Source organism: Panthera uncia, assembly GCF_023721935.1.
Source record: "Panthera uncia isolate 11264 chromosome A3 unlocalized genomic scaffold, Puncia_PCG_1.0 HiC_scaffold_12, whole genome shotgun sequence".
Taxonomy (NCBI): Eukaryota; Metazoa; Chordata; class Mammalia; order Carnivora; family Felidae; genus Panthera; species Panthera uncia.
This window is the reverse complement of record NW_026057579.1, coordinates 36,086,024-36,102,420: the sequence shown is the minus strand read 5'-3', so window position 1 is coordinate 36,102,420 and position 16,397 is coordinate 36,086,024. Positions and strand designations below refer to the sequence as shown.

Here is a 16,397-nt window from a genome sequence, read left to right as displayed (position 1 = left end):
GGACTCCTTCCTCCCTGTGACTCTGCAGGCCATGCCTGGAGTGACCGCAGAGGATCTGCAGGCCCGAGGTCTCTAGAATTGCCAAATCCAGCCTGTGACAGGGGAAAGGTCAGAGATCCAAGGATTTTTTCCTTAAGTCCCGCACAGTAAAAGATTTACGAAAAAAAGTGGCTCATGGTTTCTTTGGCAAGAAATGATGCCAATCATTCAGTTGACTTTTCTGGGTTACTACTAGTCCGTTAACTTGTCAACAACCAAGCCTGTATGCACCCCAAAGGTGCTTCCTTTTCTTGCCTTCATCCTTTGTTTTTTTCTCTTCGGACTCTGTATCTCTACTCGGAGGCTAATTACAATCATAGATTAGGATCAGTCTTGAATCTGACCTTTCACTCAAGTCACTGTATTCAATTTAGACCTTTTCCTGAGATTTTTGTTACTCAAAACCTTGTTAGGCTCCAGCTCTCGTGTTTTAAGGCTTGGCACGAGTTAGCGCTCAAACCTGTAGTCCTTTGAATTTCTGGATTCTCTCTAGTCTCTTTCGTTTCTTTTGCCAACTGGTTAATTTTCTCCTCTCTTCAATCATTTTTTTTCTTTTTTTTTCTTTTTTTTTTTTTGCTAGGGAATTTTTCCAACATGCAGAAAAGGTGGAAGAATTTTACAACAACACCCCACATAGTCAGCATCTAGATTCTACCATTAACAGTTCTCTGTATCTGGCACATCGCGTATCTACCCGTGTTGACTAATTCTTTCCTGAACTCACCGCCCCGTCATAATGCGTGGTCAACCCACACACGAATGCTCTGGCATTTCCAGCCGCCTCTCCTGTAGCTGCAGACTGAGTCCTGCCCGGGCTGTGTCCCTGGGTCTCCCCGGTGAGTGTTGACCGGGTAACTTGCCGTTACACAGCTTGTCCCCATTCTTCCGGTCTCTTGCATCAACTTTGTGCTACTTGACTAGTTCACCAAGGGCACACGCATCACTCTTTAACTTATGGCTGCTAACTTACAACAGCACTGCATTACAGCATGGAAAGTTCCGGCAGCTATACAACGTTGCAGGAGAGAAATAAATAAATAAGAGGAGAAATCCTGGGCTTTCCAAAGCCTCAACAGAAGTTTGTTTGTTTCATTCTTTTTTTAAAATGTTTATTTATTTTTGAGAGAGAGAGAGGGGCAGAGAGAGAGAGGGACAGAGCATCTGAAGCAGGCTCCAGGCTCTGAGCTGCCAGCACAGAGCCTGATGAGGGCTGGAACCCACGAGCCATGTGACTGTGACCTGAGCCAAAGTCAAACGCTCAACCGACTGAGCCCCCCCAGGCGCCCCTCGGCAGAAGTTTCTAGCGTGCTCGTGTCGTGGTTCAGTGCACGTCTGATGCCTCTCCTGGACGAGTTCTGAAGCAGCTACCTTCGGCTGGCGTCCCCTTCCATCTCGTGGCCCTGCTGTCTTCACAGAGAGCACCCGGAAAGCAGCGCCAGCACCGATGGGGTATATATCCTTTTGTCCCAAACCCCAGCCCTACTGAAAAAGGGGCTGGAAAATAGTCTCCTTCTTTCTCTGTGCCCAAGAAGAGGAAATTGGATTGGTGAGTATATTAGGGTCCCAGGGCCGTGATGACAAAGTCTCACAAACCAGGTGATGAGAAACAATGGAAATTTATTCTCTCAGGGTTCTGGAAAACAGATGTCTAAAATCGAGGTGTTGTGGGGTGTGCGCCCCCCAGAGGCTCTAGGAGAGAACCTGTTGTGTGCTCTTCCATTTAGCTTCTTGCGGTGACCCGCAGCCTTTGGTATCCCTCGTCTCACGGGTGACACATCACCCCCAACTCTGCCTCCCCCGTCACGTGGCCATTTTCTCCCTGACGGTGTCTCTTCTCTTCTTCCAAGGACACCAGTCGTGGAGGACAAGAGCCCACCCTAATGACTCGATCGTATCTGGCCAGATGTTCTTTCCAAATAAGGTCACACTCACGGGATTTCAATGCGTCTTTTTTTTTTGGGGGGGGGGGTTACGTTTCAGCCCACGGCAGTGAGCGCCTGACTAGACTCCTCACAGATGCCCGTAAAGAATTCCACCTCCACTGGACGGAGCTCGTCCTTGAACCCAAGGTGGGAATAAGAGGGGTGCATCCCCCGGGTAGCCGGTTCCACATATGCCACCACAGTGCGGGCCATCGTGGGTCTCAAGAAGGGAACCAAGAGAGCTGAAATTTATAGGGCCCTGAGGAGCGCTATGATCTGTCACTTCCACTGAATTGTCACTCATCCGTGGTTTTAGGGCAGAATGAAAGTCATCTTTTCACCTTATCTGTGAGGCACAGGAACGGCTCTTGGAGGGGTGTTTGACCGCTCTTGGCACGGGAGCCGTACCGAGAACTGTAGATCTCTCTCAGATTTCTAGAAGTAGCATGTCTCAGTGTCACGGAGTGGAAATCATGGCAAGGAAGGGCACCGACGCCCTTTTACCCTTTATCTTAAAAAACAAACAAACAAAAACAAGAAACAGATCCCTACACTTCTTTTATTTTTTTATGTTTATTCATTTTTGAGAGAGACAGGGACACAGTGTGAGCAGGGGAGGGGCAGAGAGAGAGGGAGACACAGAATCCGAAGCTCCAGGCTCCGAGCTGTCAGCACAGAGCCCGACGCGGGGCTCGAACTCACGGACCGCGAGATCGTGCCCTGAGCCAAAGTCGGACGCTCAACCGACTGAGCCACCCAGACTCCACGCCAGTTTACCCTTTATCTGAAAACAACAACAGCAACAACCACCACCCAGGAAACAGACCCGTAAACAGCCGTTCCTTCCCCTTCCACTCAGTCTGCGGTGCCACAGCCAGAGCTCAGCATCCCGCCCGTGCAGCCTGTGGCAGGGCCCCACGCCCGGAGGGTAGTGCCGTCACACTGAGTATCTGTGTTTGGGGATTACTTCATGCCGCAAACATCTGCGGAGCGGCTGGCACGGAGCTCACGAGGATCCCTGGGGGACTCAGAGCAGGTCGCCAGCCTGCCCTTCACAGCACCAGCGTCAGCACCCTGGTACCCCGGGTGTCTGCTGACGAAACGAGTAGATGCATCGCTGAATCAAGACATAGACCATTTTTGGGGGCGCCCGGGTGGCTCAGTCGGTTGAGCGTCCGACTTCGGCTCAGGTCACGATCTCGCGGTTCATGAGTTCGAGCCCCGCGTCGGGCTCTGTGCTGGCAGCTCAGAGCCTGGAGCTTCGGATTCTGTGTCTCCCTCTGTGTCTGCCCCTCCCCTGACTCGCTCTCTCTCTCTCAAAAATAAATAAACATTAAAAAACATTTAAGAAATAGATCATTTTCAAGAAGTGGAATGTTTGCTTTCATACGATCCACTGGAAGCAATTAGGTCAAATGCTCAGTTATGTTCCAACAAAACCAATAAAACAGAAGAACATATCCCACTTAATAAAAGCATTTCTGCCTTAACTGTTTTTTTTTCCCTTTGGAAAAGCCATAATATAGGTAGGTGCAAACAACCAAATAGATATAGTGACAATATTTTCCAAAACTATTATCAGGATACATATTTTATACAATGTATATATTCCAAATTATAAATTTTGAAACGTAGGAATTCTACCAATATATACAAAATGTATCTTGCAGTCTTTTGGAAGGTCAGTGGCTATACATACCCAAATCTATTGAAAATGTTAAATACTTTTGGGGTGCCTGGGTGGCTCAGTCGGTTAAGCATCTGACTTTGGCTCATGTCATGATCTCGCAGTTCGTGGGTTCGAGCCCCGCATCGGGCTCTGTGCTGACGGCTCAGAGCCCGGAGCCTGCTTCGGATTCTGTGTCGCCCTCTCTCTCTGCCCCTCCCCTGCTCATGCTCTGTCTCTCTGTCTCTCAAAAAATCAATATACATTAAAAAAAGTTTAAAAGAGAAAATGTTAAACACTTTGACCTAATAATTGTACCGCTGGGAATTCCCCCAAGGAAATAATCCAAAGTATTGAACATGTTTCGTGAACAAGTGTTTATAGCAACATTGTGTGTAACAGTGAAAAATCCGAAATAGTCTAAATGTCCATAATTAGGGGAATAACTAAGAAAATTATGGGGCGTAATTATGCAGTCTTGAAAATAATGTTTTTAATGAGTTTGTAATAATAATATGAAAGAATTTATATTATAATGAATAACAAAAGAGCAACAGGCAAAATCATAGTATGATGATATATCCATATTAAATACCAATAAATCTTTGCAGGAAACTCTGAATGGAGGAACACAAAAATGTCAATAGCTTTTTGTTTCTGGAGTGTGGAGCCTGAGTGGTTTAAAAATTCCCCCTTCCTGCTTTTCTTTATTTTTTTTTTTTCAGATTTATTATACTGAGTATTTTGTAACGGGAAACATAATAAGCACTCCGAAATAAAGGCACAAATGAGGTGAAAAATTAAATTACATTAAATGTTACATTTATGAAAAAGAAGATCATAAAATTATCACTGCCTTGGAAAACTCAAAGAATGGGTTTACCGTGCATACAGGGGCTAAATGGAAATAATAAACCAGTTGGATGCCGTGATTTCTGAATGTGCACAGGCTTTGACTAATTTGCAGAGGCCTGTGCAGGAGGCGGAAAGCGGCCGTCGGCACTGACAGGCCACCTCTGGGGCCACGCTGGTCACCGCACAGACGGGCCCTTCGTCCGGAGACCTCCACCTCCTGCTTCTCAATCACCTGTCCCTCCCCACCTCAATTCTGCCAGCTTCCATGAGCTCTGACAAGGCAGACGTCGGCAGGAGACGATGAAACAGACTGACAGCCGCTGCATTCAAACAGGTCGCTTAGAAAGGAAGGGAGTTTAACAACATGAACATCAGAGCAGCCATTTTAAACGTCAATCTCTGTCCTCAAGTGACAGGAAGAACATATCCACTGCGCGGTACCTGATTCTTGACCTGGCTGGGCGTCACTCAGGCAGGTCGCCCACCTGACGCTGATCGTGTTGAAAAAGAAGTCCATTTTCTGCCCGGTGTTGTGGTGGAAGGGAAACTCTCCTCTGTCCTCCTCTCCCTGTTGTTAAAATAGTTTAAGTCGTCATTAGCAATGGCTCCCACATATCGGGGACCAAGCATCAGGAAAGGCTAATTAAAAGTGACAGTTAAGAGGGGCGCCTGGGTGGCGCAGTCGGTTAAGCGTCCGACTTCAGCCAGGTCACGATCTCGCGGTCCGTGAGTTCGAGCCCCGCGTCAGGCTCTGGGCTGATGGCTCGGAGCCTGGAGCCTGTTTCCGATTCTGTGTCTCCCTCTCTCTCTGCCCCTCCCCCGTTCATGCTCTGTCTCTCTCTGTCCCAAAAATAAATAAAAAACGTTGGAAAAAAAAAAATTAAAAGTGACAGTTAAGAAAATGAGAGGGGAAAACCCCCCGCAGCCTGGCCACTTGTCATCCTTGACCCCCACATAAGCTGACGGCATTTATTTTATTTCATTTATTTTTTAAATAAAAGGTCACTTGCTTTTCCTGGAAAACAAACAAAGACCCCGGGCTGTGCGTCGTTCTGAGGGTTAAGACAAGAGCACAGACATCGCCTACCCTAGAGCACGGGGGGCTTGAACACCTGCTGCTGTGTCTTCCCAAGGTGGGCGAGGAAGCAAAGTAAAGACACGCGGCACGTCGGGTGGTTTAGGAAAGAAAGCACGCGAAGACGCCAGGCTCACATCGGGACAACGTAGTTCAGCGATAAGAGAAGATTTTGAAAATGTTTGGGTCCCGAATGTCCCCTACGTTTTTGCCTGCAGCTCCCTGGAGAATTTTTGAGCTTCTCACCCCGACTGGGGATGTCTTCCTGACATTGGGCTCCCCCACCGAGGGCAGACTCACCAGCTCTGCCTTCCATCTCTGTGTTGGGCTCTGTCCTTACCGCGACCGGCCCAGCCGCTGTGAGCACCGACTTCACACTCGCCCGCCGCTGACGTTTTTCCAAGTTGTAACGAACTCGGCTGACAGAGCCTGTTGTCCATGCATCGGCAAACTCCTGTCTTGCTCTCTTAAGAACCTTGAACATTCTTTGAGCGTCCAGCCCTTGATTATCTTCCTGTATCATTACGGCAGTTTTCTGTTTTGAATGGTTAAGCCAGTGCCCGTGTTTTGACAGGTGGCAACTTCTGTAAAACTCTCTGCATTGAGAGATGTCCCGTAAGGAAGACACAGACGATATTCGGGCTGAGGTTTCGCAAACTTGTGCCGGGTGAGATGACCTTTCTCGTGCGTCAGCTAAGCTTTGTAGAGAGAGGGGAGCTATGCCCGTTTCTGCGAATCTCTTCTGAGTCCCTGGCTTCTGGGACCTGCCTCTTGCAGGAGGCCGCGGGGATAGATGGGTTGCAATCAGAAGTCGGGGCCTCACATATTTGAGGGCTCAAAGACTTTTCCTCCAAAGCTGGCTTCCTGCTGATTGATAGCAAGGTCATTCATTATGCAGAATCATTAGTCACATCACATTACTTCTGCAATCAGGCTTCTGATGATCGGTCTTAAACTTAAACACACATACACACACACACACACACACACACACACACACACACACAGTTCTCAAAAGGCACAAGAGATGATAAAGTTGCCTGGCCCGTTACACTTCCCTAGTGTTGTTCACCTGCCCAGTGTTTTTGAGACCTAAACACACTGCTCTGGTTTATGTCCTTGGCATTTTCTTCTTGATAATTACTCCCGCCTTTTAAATTGGCCATCCTGTCTCTAGGCCCTCTGTTTTCTGGAAGGATCTCAATCGTGACTGCCACAGCCACAGGCTCCTATGCTCCTCGTGTTCCACTCGACGTGCCGCTCAACCCCCCCACCCCTCCGTCTGGCATCGGATTCTCCCTCCATTAGTTTTCTCCTCATATTCTCGTCTCGCCAAATGCTGGCTTCAAAGGGGCCGGGGCTCCCTAGTCTTGACGTCTGCCTTGTCAGGGCAGCTCCCAGGGACCTAAGGGAAGACCCTTAGCACCTTCTGCTCGGATTCCCCAAGGGAAGGCTGGAAACGATGGTTTGCAATGTTGTTCGCAAACATAAGAATCTGTGATTGCAGGATTCATCGGCAATGAGAGGAAATGTCCCTTTCTAGCCAAAAGGCCAATGCACTCTTGGGTGGGAGCTTTAGAAAGTGTCCTGCTGTGCAGGGGGGTGGGGTCAATGCCCCACAGTAGGTGGGGGGGGGGGGGCTGTCCAGGGTGCTGGGCAGAGGGCCCTCGTGCATCAGCGGCTCCCCTCCCTGCACGGTGAGCGGGACAATGCAGGGGCACAGAGCCGCGGCCACCCTCTCTCCATCCTCCTCTGCACAAGAGGCACCCGGCCCAGGGAACAGAGGCAGGGGCCCCGGCCTCGCCGTTGCCTTGGAGACGGGCTGGTGGGGAGCCGCTGCTTGCCCTCCATTAACAGGCCCGTCCATTTGCAGCGGATTTTCTCCTCCGTCCCTCCTGCTATTTGTGCCTCTTAAAGAGACCTTAAAAAAAAAAAGAAAAGAAAACCTTCCCTTATTTGTAAAGAAGAACAAAAATGACATTTTGTTAGGCCTCCAGCATTTACGATCCTAACAGATAGCGTGCGGTTTCAGTAGTAATGCCAATTCGCAAGAGCCCCTCAGCAGCCCATTTTTCTGGTCTGCACGGATCGCGAGGATTTGTAATTACATATTTTCCGCCTCTTTCATCCCCGCGTTTCTTCCCTCCCTTCATGCTCCACCGTCCAAGCTTCACTGCCAATTGGCTTGTCTATGATCTCAGTGCCATCATCAGACGCCCAGATCCCTTCTGCGGGGTTAAGACATCGCCCAGACGGGGGTGGGGGGGGTGGGGAGGGGTTCACAGAGCTCTTTCCCCAGCACAATAAATGAAGAGAACACAAAGCAGAGAAGAAGGTGCTTTACAAATGGTGAAGCAGGATGTAGAGTTGGAAAAGTGTTACGGGAAGACAAACCTCCTGACATTTCTACAACCCGCTACCCTTGTTTTTAAAACAACAGGATATTGAACATTTTAAGTGTATTCCCATCTTACTAAGCATATTCTGGACCTTGATTTTATTTAATCTTTTTCAGCCATCGCGCACGGGCTCTGGGATGCCAAGATGTTTCCTCCCAGTATCCCTGACCTCTGTGTTTGACCACAGGCCTGAGCAGGTCTCCAAATGGATTCTAAGTGGAGCCGATATTTGCCTCTTGCTGACCAGGACATGTAAGAAGCAGGGCGCACGGGGGCATCTGCGTGGCTCAGTCAGTTGAGCATCTGACTCTTGGTTTTGGCTCGTGTCATGATCTCACTGTGGTGAGTTCGAGGCTCACACCGGGGTCTGCACGGAGTGTGGAGCCTGCTTGGGATTCTCTCTCTCTCTCTCTCTCTCTCTCTCTGTCCCTCTGCTACTTGCTTTCTCTCAAAATAAGTAAATAAACTTAAAAAAAAAAATAATAACAGAAGCAGGGCCCAGCACATGCAGGCTTTCCTCTTCTGTGAGCCTCCTGCAGGGACGGCCAGGCCCTACGCCATGGTGAAACCACACAGTGGAAGGACACTCCAGTCCCCTCCACACGTGTCTGGGCACAGCAGTCTCTGAGACGGGTGACGTGGCCCTGGCTGCTTCCGGAAGGTGCTTTGCCGCGGCGTCCCTCTCTCTGGCTGCGGCTGCCAGCCTGAGTCCAGGAGACAGAAGCTGCAGGAGAGATGTCCTTCCTCTTCCAGATGTGTCTTCTTGTCTGTGTATTTGTTCGCTTCATTTTGAGTCACCATTCCCCCTAATTCGTCTTCCCCCCACCCCCAGACCATCCGGTCCCTGCTGTTCAGGGTGGTTTTTCTGGGATGGCAGACCCTCAGCACGTTACTACTCTTCCGCCGAGATGTGACCGTCAAGAAAGGGGCCGATGAATGACGCACACCTGGCTGACTTTCAGAATACTTCTAACGAGTACATTTTACTTGCCCCGGGTGCCCGAGGAGCCAGTTTTGTTGAGTGAAATGAGGTCCCTCTGGCTGGGGGGTTCTCCTCCGATTGGACAAGAGCCCGCCATTCTGTCCTCGGTAATCCCGGAGAGCAGCACGGGGACAGGGCAAGCGGTGGGGGCACTGGGGGCGCAGGAGGGACGCGACAGGGGAGGGGCCAGCTCGACCGCCCGGGCTGACGTCCACGTTACATTGCAGACGGGCCCGCCGTGAGAGGCGGCCAGAGGGCCCGTCGTCTGAACCAGGGACAGGCCTGCGGTAGGGAAGGGAGGGAGAAAACCGTAGCAGGGGTGAGGGGGAGACTGCCCACACGGGGCGAAGGGGCAGAGGCAGAGATCAGGGGGAGAGCAGACAGAGGGGCCTGGGCTGTGTGGGGAAGGGCTGCCTGGGGATCGTCGCTGGGGCAGGACGGCGCTGCCTTCACCTGAGTTGTCTTATGGCTTCGGTCAGGGAGGGGAGGAGCCCCCCGCGTGGCTGCAGGAGGCTCTGAGCCGCCAGCTGTCACGGGCCTCAAAGGGCTGGAATTTTCCTTGTTTTACACCCGTCATTTGGATGCGTGCCTCTAAGAGAAACACTTAGCCAGGGCTGCACAAAGACCAAGGAATGATGACAGGACACGAGGCCTGAAGAAGCCGTCCCTCAAGGTGGGGAGCTGGGAGGCCAGGCTGGTTTCTCCGGAGGCGAGGGGTGGTGAGGCGGAGAAGGGGGGTGCCAGCCCCAGCCTCAGCTCCAGGCCAGACCCCACTGGCCAACCACGAGGGGCCACTGGGAAGAGCCCTCTGGTGAGGGCGAGGGGGTGGGGGAGTGGATGGCCAGGCAGACGCGTCCTCGGGACTCTGGAGCTGGATACGCGAGGCCCTTAGAGATAGATCCTCAGGTCTGACCCCAACCGTTGATTTCTGAAGGTGAGAAACCACCCGAGGCTCAAGGACATGGAACGCCTTGCCCAAGGTCCACTAAGTCCCGGTGTGGTTGGCCATGGCCCTCATTCCTGGCCCAGACTGGGACCCCCCCGCCTCCCCGCAACTGCCTCCCGGCACAGGGCAGGTTACAGGGATCGGCGCACAGCACAGCATCCAGCATCAGGCGGAGGTGTGCCGTCAGAGCAGAGTGAGGGGTCCCTTACAGGGGCGCTGGGACTCTTGTGGTCTGAGAAGGCAGAGGTGAGGGTCCACGAGGGGTAGAAGATGCAGGGAAACGGAGCTTTGCTGAGTAGCTGCTGGGCTAGAAAGACAAGGCAAGAGTCCTTGCTAATTCTCCAACATCCCTGTGCCCCCTGAGGATCTCCTGACTTTAAAAACTGGAAGCTATCCTAGGGGCGCCCGGGGGGCTCAGTCGGTCGAGCATCTGACTTCGGCTCAGGTCATGATCTCACGGTTCCTGGGTTCACGCCACACGTCGGGCTCTGTGCTGACAGCTAGGAGCCTGGAGCCCGCTTCGGATTCTGGGTCTCCCTCTCTGCCCCTCCCCGGCTCATTCTCCCTCCCTCTCCCTCTCTCCGAAAAATACATAAACATTAACCAAAATAAGAAAATTAGAACTGGAAGCTATGCCAACTTCCCTTTGTATATAGAAGTTGGATTGCAGTCAGGCTTCCTCCCCACTTCCTCCTGGAAGGACAGATTTCTCTGTGGCCACGTCCCTGGGGCTCTCCCGCAGGGAGAGCTAAGCCAGGTGCATACCCCGACGCCGCCCCTTCAGAGATTCAGGGAAATTGTTATTTTTTTCATGGGCTCCCGTTTTGTGATTTACGAACGGGGATCCTATCACCTTGGATCGTACAGATACTTCAACGGTTACCTGAGAGAACTTCCTGCGGAACTGGTCCCTCCCTGACTCGGGCACATACTTCCTACACGTGATATTTTGACTGTTGCTTCCTCCACTTGGCTGGGCCATCGCAAGACAGTTTATGGTCAACACACCGGGCTCTAGGCTTCCAGAAAGTTGGTTTCATGGGGGCAGTTACAGCTTGCTTTCCTTCTGATGCTCCCTACCTTGTTTGCAAACAAACAAGCTTGCGTTTCCCAGCCTTCCAGAAACAGCCCAGGGAGACACGGAGCATCATCACGAGGGGCCCAAGTCAGGGGACAGAGCACACCTGAGGACCTCATGTGGCCACCTGGGTGCTCTGTGACTTTACACACGTAATGTAGATCTGTGGAGTAGACTGGACAACCCAAAGGCGAGATGAATCGGTACCAGGATCCCAAACCTCGTTCACAAGGCAACGACTTCTGTTCAAAATTAATAAGCACTGGGGTCGAGGGCTCAATGTGTGATGATATGGGTATCATGTTTCCCAGAAAACAAAGCGAGTGAGTGGGGGTGGGGGGGAGGATAATCGTTGGTTTCGGGGAGAAACGAAGAAACGATTTCTGATATTTCATCATAAATCTATGTCAAAGGTGGCGATGCAATGTATGTGACTTCTGTGTGTTTTAAAAAGAGTCGTTTCTCTAAAAATGATTTTAAAACCAATCTATCCGATTCAACTAACAATCACCGATCGCCTACTCTATTTGAGGTGTTAAGTTAGATGTAAGAGACAAGATTTTGTTTTGTTTTGTTTTGTTTTATGTTTTTCTTTCTTGTCAAAGTGCTCCCAGTCTAGAGGAAGAAGCACGTCAGAATAGTAACTCATCTCCCCAGTTTACAAAAAACGAAACGGATTTCAAAGCCCCAGTGCCTTCCTTTCAGGGCCAGAAACCCGATATTGCATTAGTGGGGGGTGTGGAGAGGCGAGAATAGAAGGGTGATTTGAGGCCAAATCCGGACGGGCGTCGATCCACACTGAGGAGTTCCAGCCTTCAGCATATATTTAGGGTCAGGCTCTGTGAATTAATTCATAGAATCATTTTTTTTCCTCTTTTCACAAGAGGAAGAAGCTTGGCCACAGTCGGACGATGTGTCAGGAAGGTGGGAGGAGAGAGAGGAACTGATCTGTCCATGGTGACCCGGGGTACTGGTGACACGGACCTACCTGCGAAGCGGGGCTCCGATTCTCACCAGGGTGCCGCCAGGCCAGCTCGTGCCCTTGCCGACATTCCTTCTTCACGCCGTTCCCCACCCGGGATCGGGTGGGTTGGCGATGGAGCTCCCCGGAAGGGGCTTGGTGCTGTGCTCTGGGGACGCAGGAGGCAGCGACCCCCTCCCCAGCGTGGCGGGTGGGCGGGAGGGGCCACAGGAGGGGCCACAGGAGCCCGGGGCCGGGAGGCGGGTGTGAAAATCCAAGTACCCGGTGCTGATGTTGCGTTGAAGGTGACGACAGCGTGGGAGGCTGGGACTGGGACCTTGACCCGAGAGAGAGGAGCCGGCTTTTCAGATGCTGCTGGTGAGGCCGCGGCCAAAACGCAGGCCAGTTCACAAGGCGGCCAGAATTCACACGGCTTCCTTAACTAGCATGTGTTCGGCGCCTTCCGTGGTGAGATGGTCGTTTTCCAGCCCCTACCCGCCCTGCTTTACACCTCAGTCCTGCAGGAGAGCTTCCGAGTCGGACACTTCGCGCACGTCGCTCCCTTGCTTGAAACATCTCCGTGCCACGGGGCCGGAGTTGGCTCGGTGCCACGGTGGCTCAGTTGGTTGAGCGTCCGACCTCGGCTCAGGTCGAGGTCTCCCGGTTTGTGAGTCTGAGCCCCGTGTAGGGTTCTGGGTGGACGGCTCGGAGCCTGCTTCGGATTCTGGTCTCTCTCGCTCTCTCGCTCTCTCTGCCCCTCCCCCACTGGCTCTCAAAAATAAATACACATTAAAAAAAATCCTAATCTCCACGCCTTTCTGTGGCTCCAGAAAGAGTGGGCAGTGTCGACGAGCCCCCTCCCCCGCGTTTGAACTCTTCTCTGCCGTGTGTCCTGTTTTCTTCCAACAGGTGTTCACCCCGAGACGCCCCTTCCCTGACTCAGGTGCATGAGGTCCCCCGAGAGACGGCATCGGGGACGGAGCGTGACCCAGGTCTGGCGGTCAGAGTCAGCACAGAGCTACCTCCGGGCACCGTGTCCAGCCCCCTGCGGCCCCGACCCCGTCTGAACACCCCCGTCCTGGTCACGCGAGGGCAGCGCCACCAGGCTGGGGGCTGGGGACTCTGCGCGGTGTAGACATGCCCGCAGGGGCTCCGCTGCTGACGTTTCCAGCCTCAGATTCCGCTGCCCGACAGGCGGGGACTCCTCGCTCCCCCCAGATGTGCGAACACGCTGAGACCCGAAGTCTCCGAGCCTGAGCGCTGAGACACGCTGCCTGCACGCACCCCTCGGAGCTGGTTTGAAGAAAACGAGAGGCGTTCTTAGGAGGAGCGGTGCCTGGGAAATCGTCATACCCAACTCACCGCCGGCCCCTGCCCCACCTGTTCGGAGACCCTTGACAGTAGAACCTGTAGGGAATTGGCACAGAGGCCCGAGAGGTCATCCCGTGGTGGGAGAGGGGGCACTGGGGTGTGACTTGGGCACCGATGGTCGAGCCCTCACACCTCCCCGTAGAGCCGTCACTGCTGACTCCGGGGGCCTCCGAAGCCCGCCAGTGCCCGTGCTGTGTGTGCCAGAGCTCCCCAGCGTCACGGGGCCTTCGTGTCCTCTGGGCACTGCATTCTCACAGCCTCAGGTGATTCTGACATGTGCCCCTCAGATAAAAACCCCTGTGACGGGCAAGTAAAAGGCAGTAGCATCAGAACTTTGTCCTCCTGCCGGCTCCTCAAGCCTAGAACTCGCTCATGTGCTCAGTAAAACAATAAGACGAATAAAACACAGCAGGAAGCGTTGGAGCGATGGGTGGTGTTTATCTGAGATCGGGTGCCGTGGCACCGCTCGCCATCTGGTGCCAAGTCAGGTATTTTAGTGACTGATCACAGAAAAAGACGTTAAAACTCACGAAGAAGTCCGGGAAAGGAACGCACCTGTTATCTTATCCCGAAGCAGCCAGCGTGTGCCTCACGGCCTGGCTCCTGGAACCCCCCTGTGTCACTCAACACCTTCCGGCTTCATTTCACCGGAAAGAACACCACTGCGGGCAAATTCTGACAAGAGGTGTCTAAACAGTACTTCGAGGACCCGTGGGTTGTCCCACGATGCTCCGTAAAGCTGCCATTCGAAGACCGTAAGCGCGTCCTGTAAATAAAGTGGGAATCGGATGGAACCAGCATTTACGGATGGTGAGGATACGTGTCGCTTGCCGGCTTTCGGAAGAATCCGTCTTATGGCCTGAGGTTCACAAAAGCCCAGCGAATGCTCCGAGATCCCTCAGAGAGCCTGCCGGATCCTGACCGCTGCAGAGAATTTCGCCAGAGGTCAACAACAGCACGAAAGCATTGGGATTTTCCGCATTTGATAAATCCTCTGGCCGCTTCCGGAGGCACTGGTAAGTCTCTCCTCCAAACAGAGATTTGCTTCCCGGGAAAGGTTGCTCGTGGAAACGTCCCCAGAGAAGTCCAGGTAAATAGGCAGCATTTCCTGAATTCAGGGGGACGTTTCTTTCTTTATTTAAAAATGTCCATGGATTTAGATCCTGTTTCTTTATTTCTTTTTTTTTTTTTTTTTTTTTTATTTTTTTGAGAGAGATGGACAGAGCGTGGACAGGGGAGGGGCAGAGAGAGAGGGAGACACAGAATCGGACGCAGGCTGCAGGCTCCGAGCCGTCAGCACAGAGCCCGACGCCAGGCTCGAACCCACGGACCGCGAGATCACGACCTGAGCCGAAAGCAGATGCTCACCTGACGGAGCCCCCCAGGTGCCCCTAGATCGTATTTCTTGACGAGACCAACTTTTATAAATCTCTTTTACCCAGCCTGGCTTCTGTAACATTGAGAACATCCTAAATGCCTTTTTGTTTTCATGCAAACGGTCAGAATTAATCAGGTCAGAAGTGGAACAGAAAAGACTGTCTGCGAGCGTCTGTGTGTGTCTGTGTCGGTGCATGTTTGTGTGTCTGGGAATGTCCCTCTGTGTGTCTATGTGTGTGTGTGTCGGCGTGTATCTGTGTGTGTATCTGGGTGTGTGGGTGTGTGCATGTGCGTGTTGGAGGGGGGGGGGTTGGTACTCAGGAAAGGATAGGTGATACTCTGGCCTTGCCACCTGGCTTATGTCCAAATATAGATGGTGGCAACTTACCCACACTAAATTCGGTGTCCGTGCTTGACGATATTGCCTGAAGTTAGGCTTTCAAAATAAAGACAGTCACGTTAATGATTTTACAATAAGGTTTTCTGGCGACTTTTTGCTTGGTGAGTGGAATTTCTGAATTCTGTTCCTTGGGCTGTGTCTGTGACTTACCTCCACTTGCCCAGGGGTCCCTAGGACACAGGGGAACGTTCGTCCTCTGTTCTACAGAGGTCAGACCTGCGCTCTCTCTTCCTTGGACACCGCTAGAGTGCCCACATGGTCCTATTTTCTATTTCACTGCCATCCCAGACTCTGCGCTTGGAAGGGAGATGTTTAATGCCCCGGAGATGGAGATTCCCAAGGTCATTTAAGTTGGAATCAATCCTCACTGATGTCTGAGAATGAAAATCCCTGCTTCTCCTCCTGCTGTTTTCGAAACGCAGATTCTTAGCAAGGGGGGCCCGGGGCGGGCGGAGGGGGGCATTTTAATCTCCCTTTTATTTTTGACCACAGCTTATGCAGTGTCTCCAGGATTAAACTTAAATAAGTACAGTGATCACAGAGCACAACACAGGACTTTCGCTGGTTTCTTTGGTCGGTGTCCATACTGTGTTCTGCTCAGATCACCCACGAGCCGTAACGTCGTTCTCCTGAGCTCACGTAACTAGAGGTGTTTGCTCCCTCCAAGGCTCTCCTTCGCTGTGTGTCTACACTTGCCCTTGGAAGGCCGGGATTATCTATGTTTTCCGGTAGGGTTTCTTTGGAGAGTTCCTGGGCACAGTTGTACCTTAATAATAGTGTCCAAGCATATCCCCAGCATCTGAAAGCGCATGCCAGAAATACCAGGGAAGTAAATCATGTGTCCCTCTTCGTTCTCAAAAAACCTGCTCTTCCACCAGCAGAGCACAACGGATCCTCAGACGAGCTTTATTAGAGACCCGCAGGCAGGAAGACCCCAGCAGACAGGTGGCCAAAAGACCACTGGCCCTTTGCATGCGTTAGTTACAGATGGAAAGAAAGTGACAAACAACTGGGCTTTGCTTTAAAAAGCCTTGGAGTTTAGGCACGTGGCTGCTTAAGCTGGTCAAGCAAAGTCGAGCCCTAACATTGGGTGTGAGTGTGGACATCACTTCAGAGTACCTACGGGGTCTAGCATTTGCCCCCAGTACTGTCCCATTATGAGTTCGAGCCTGACAACAATCTTGTCAAGGTAGTTTTTAAAATCCCCATTTTATGGGAGAAACGGGAGCTAAGCTAAGAAGAGCGACCTGGCCCGTGGCATAGGGGAAGAAAGTGGCCGAGAGAGGGTTTAACAGTTCGGTCCACACTGACACCTTCCAGCTCAGA

At 52.0% G+C, this 16,397-nt stretch overlaps 1 protein-coding gene across 1 annotated transcript in view; it reads left to right on the top strand.

Moving 5' to 3' along the window:
• Positions 1-8,896, top strand: part of SOX11 (SRY-box transcription factor 11) — a 133,308-nt gene extending 124,412 nt beyond the window's left edge. Inside the window, exon 3 of the mRNA XM_049652014.1 lies at positions 8,789-8,896. Within this exon, the coding sequence (XP_049507971.1) occupies positions 8,789-8,896 (108 nt within the window). The remainder of the gene's footprint in view (positions 1-8,788) is intronic.
• The last annotated feature ends 7,501 nt before the right edge of the window (positions 8,897-16,397 follow it).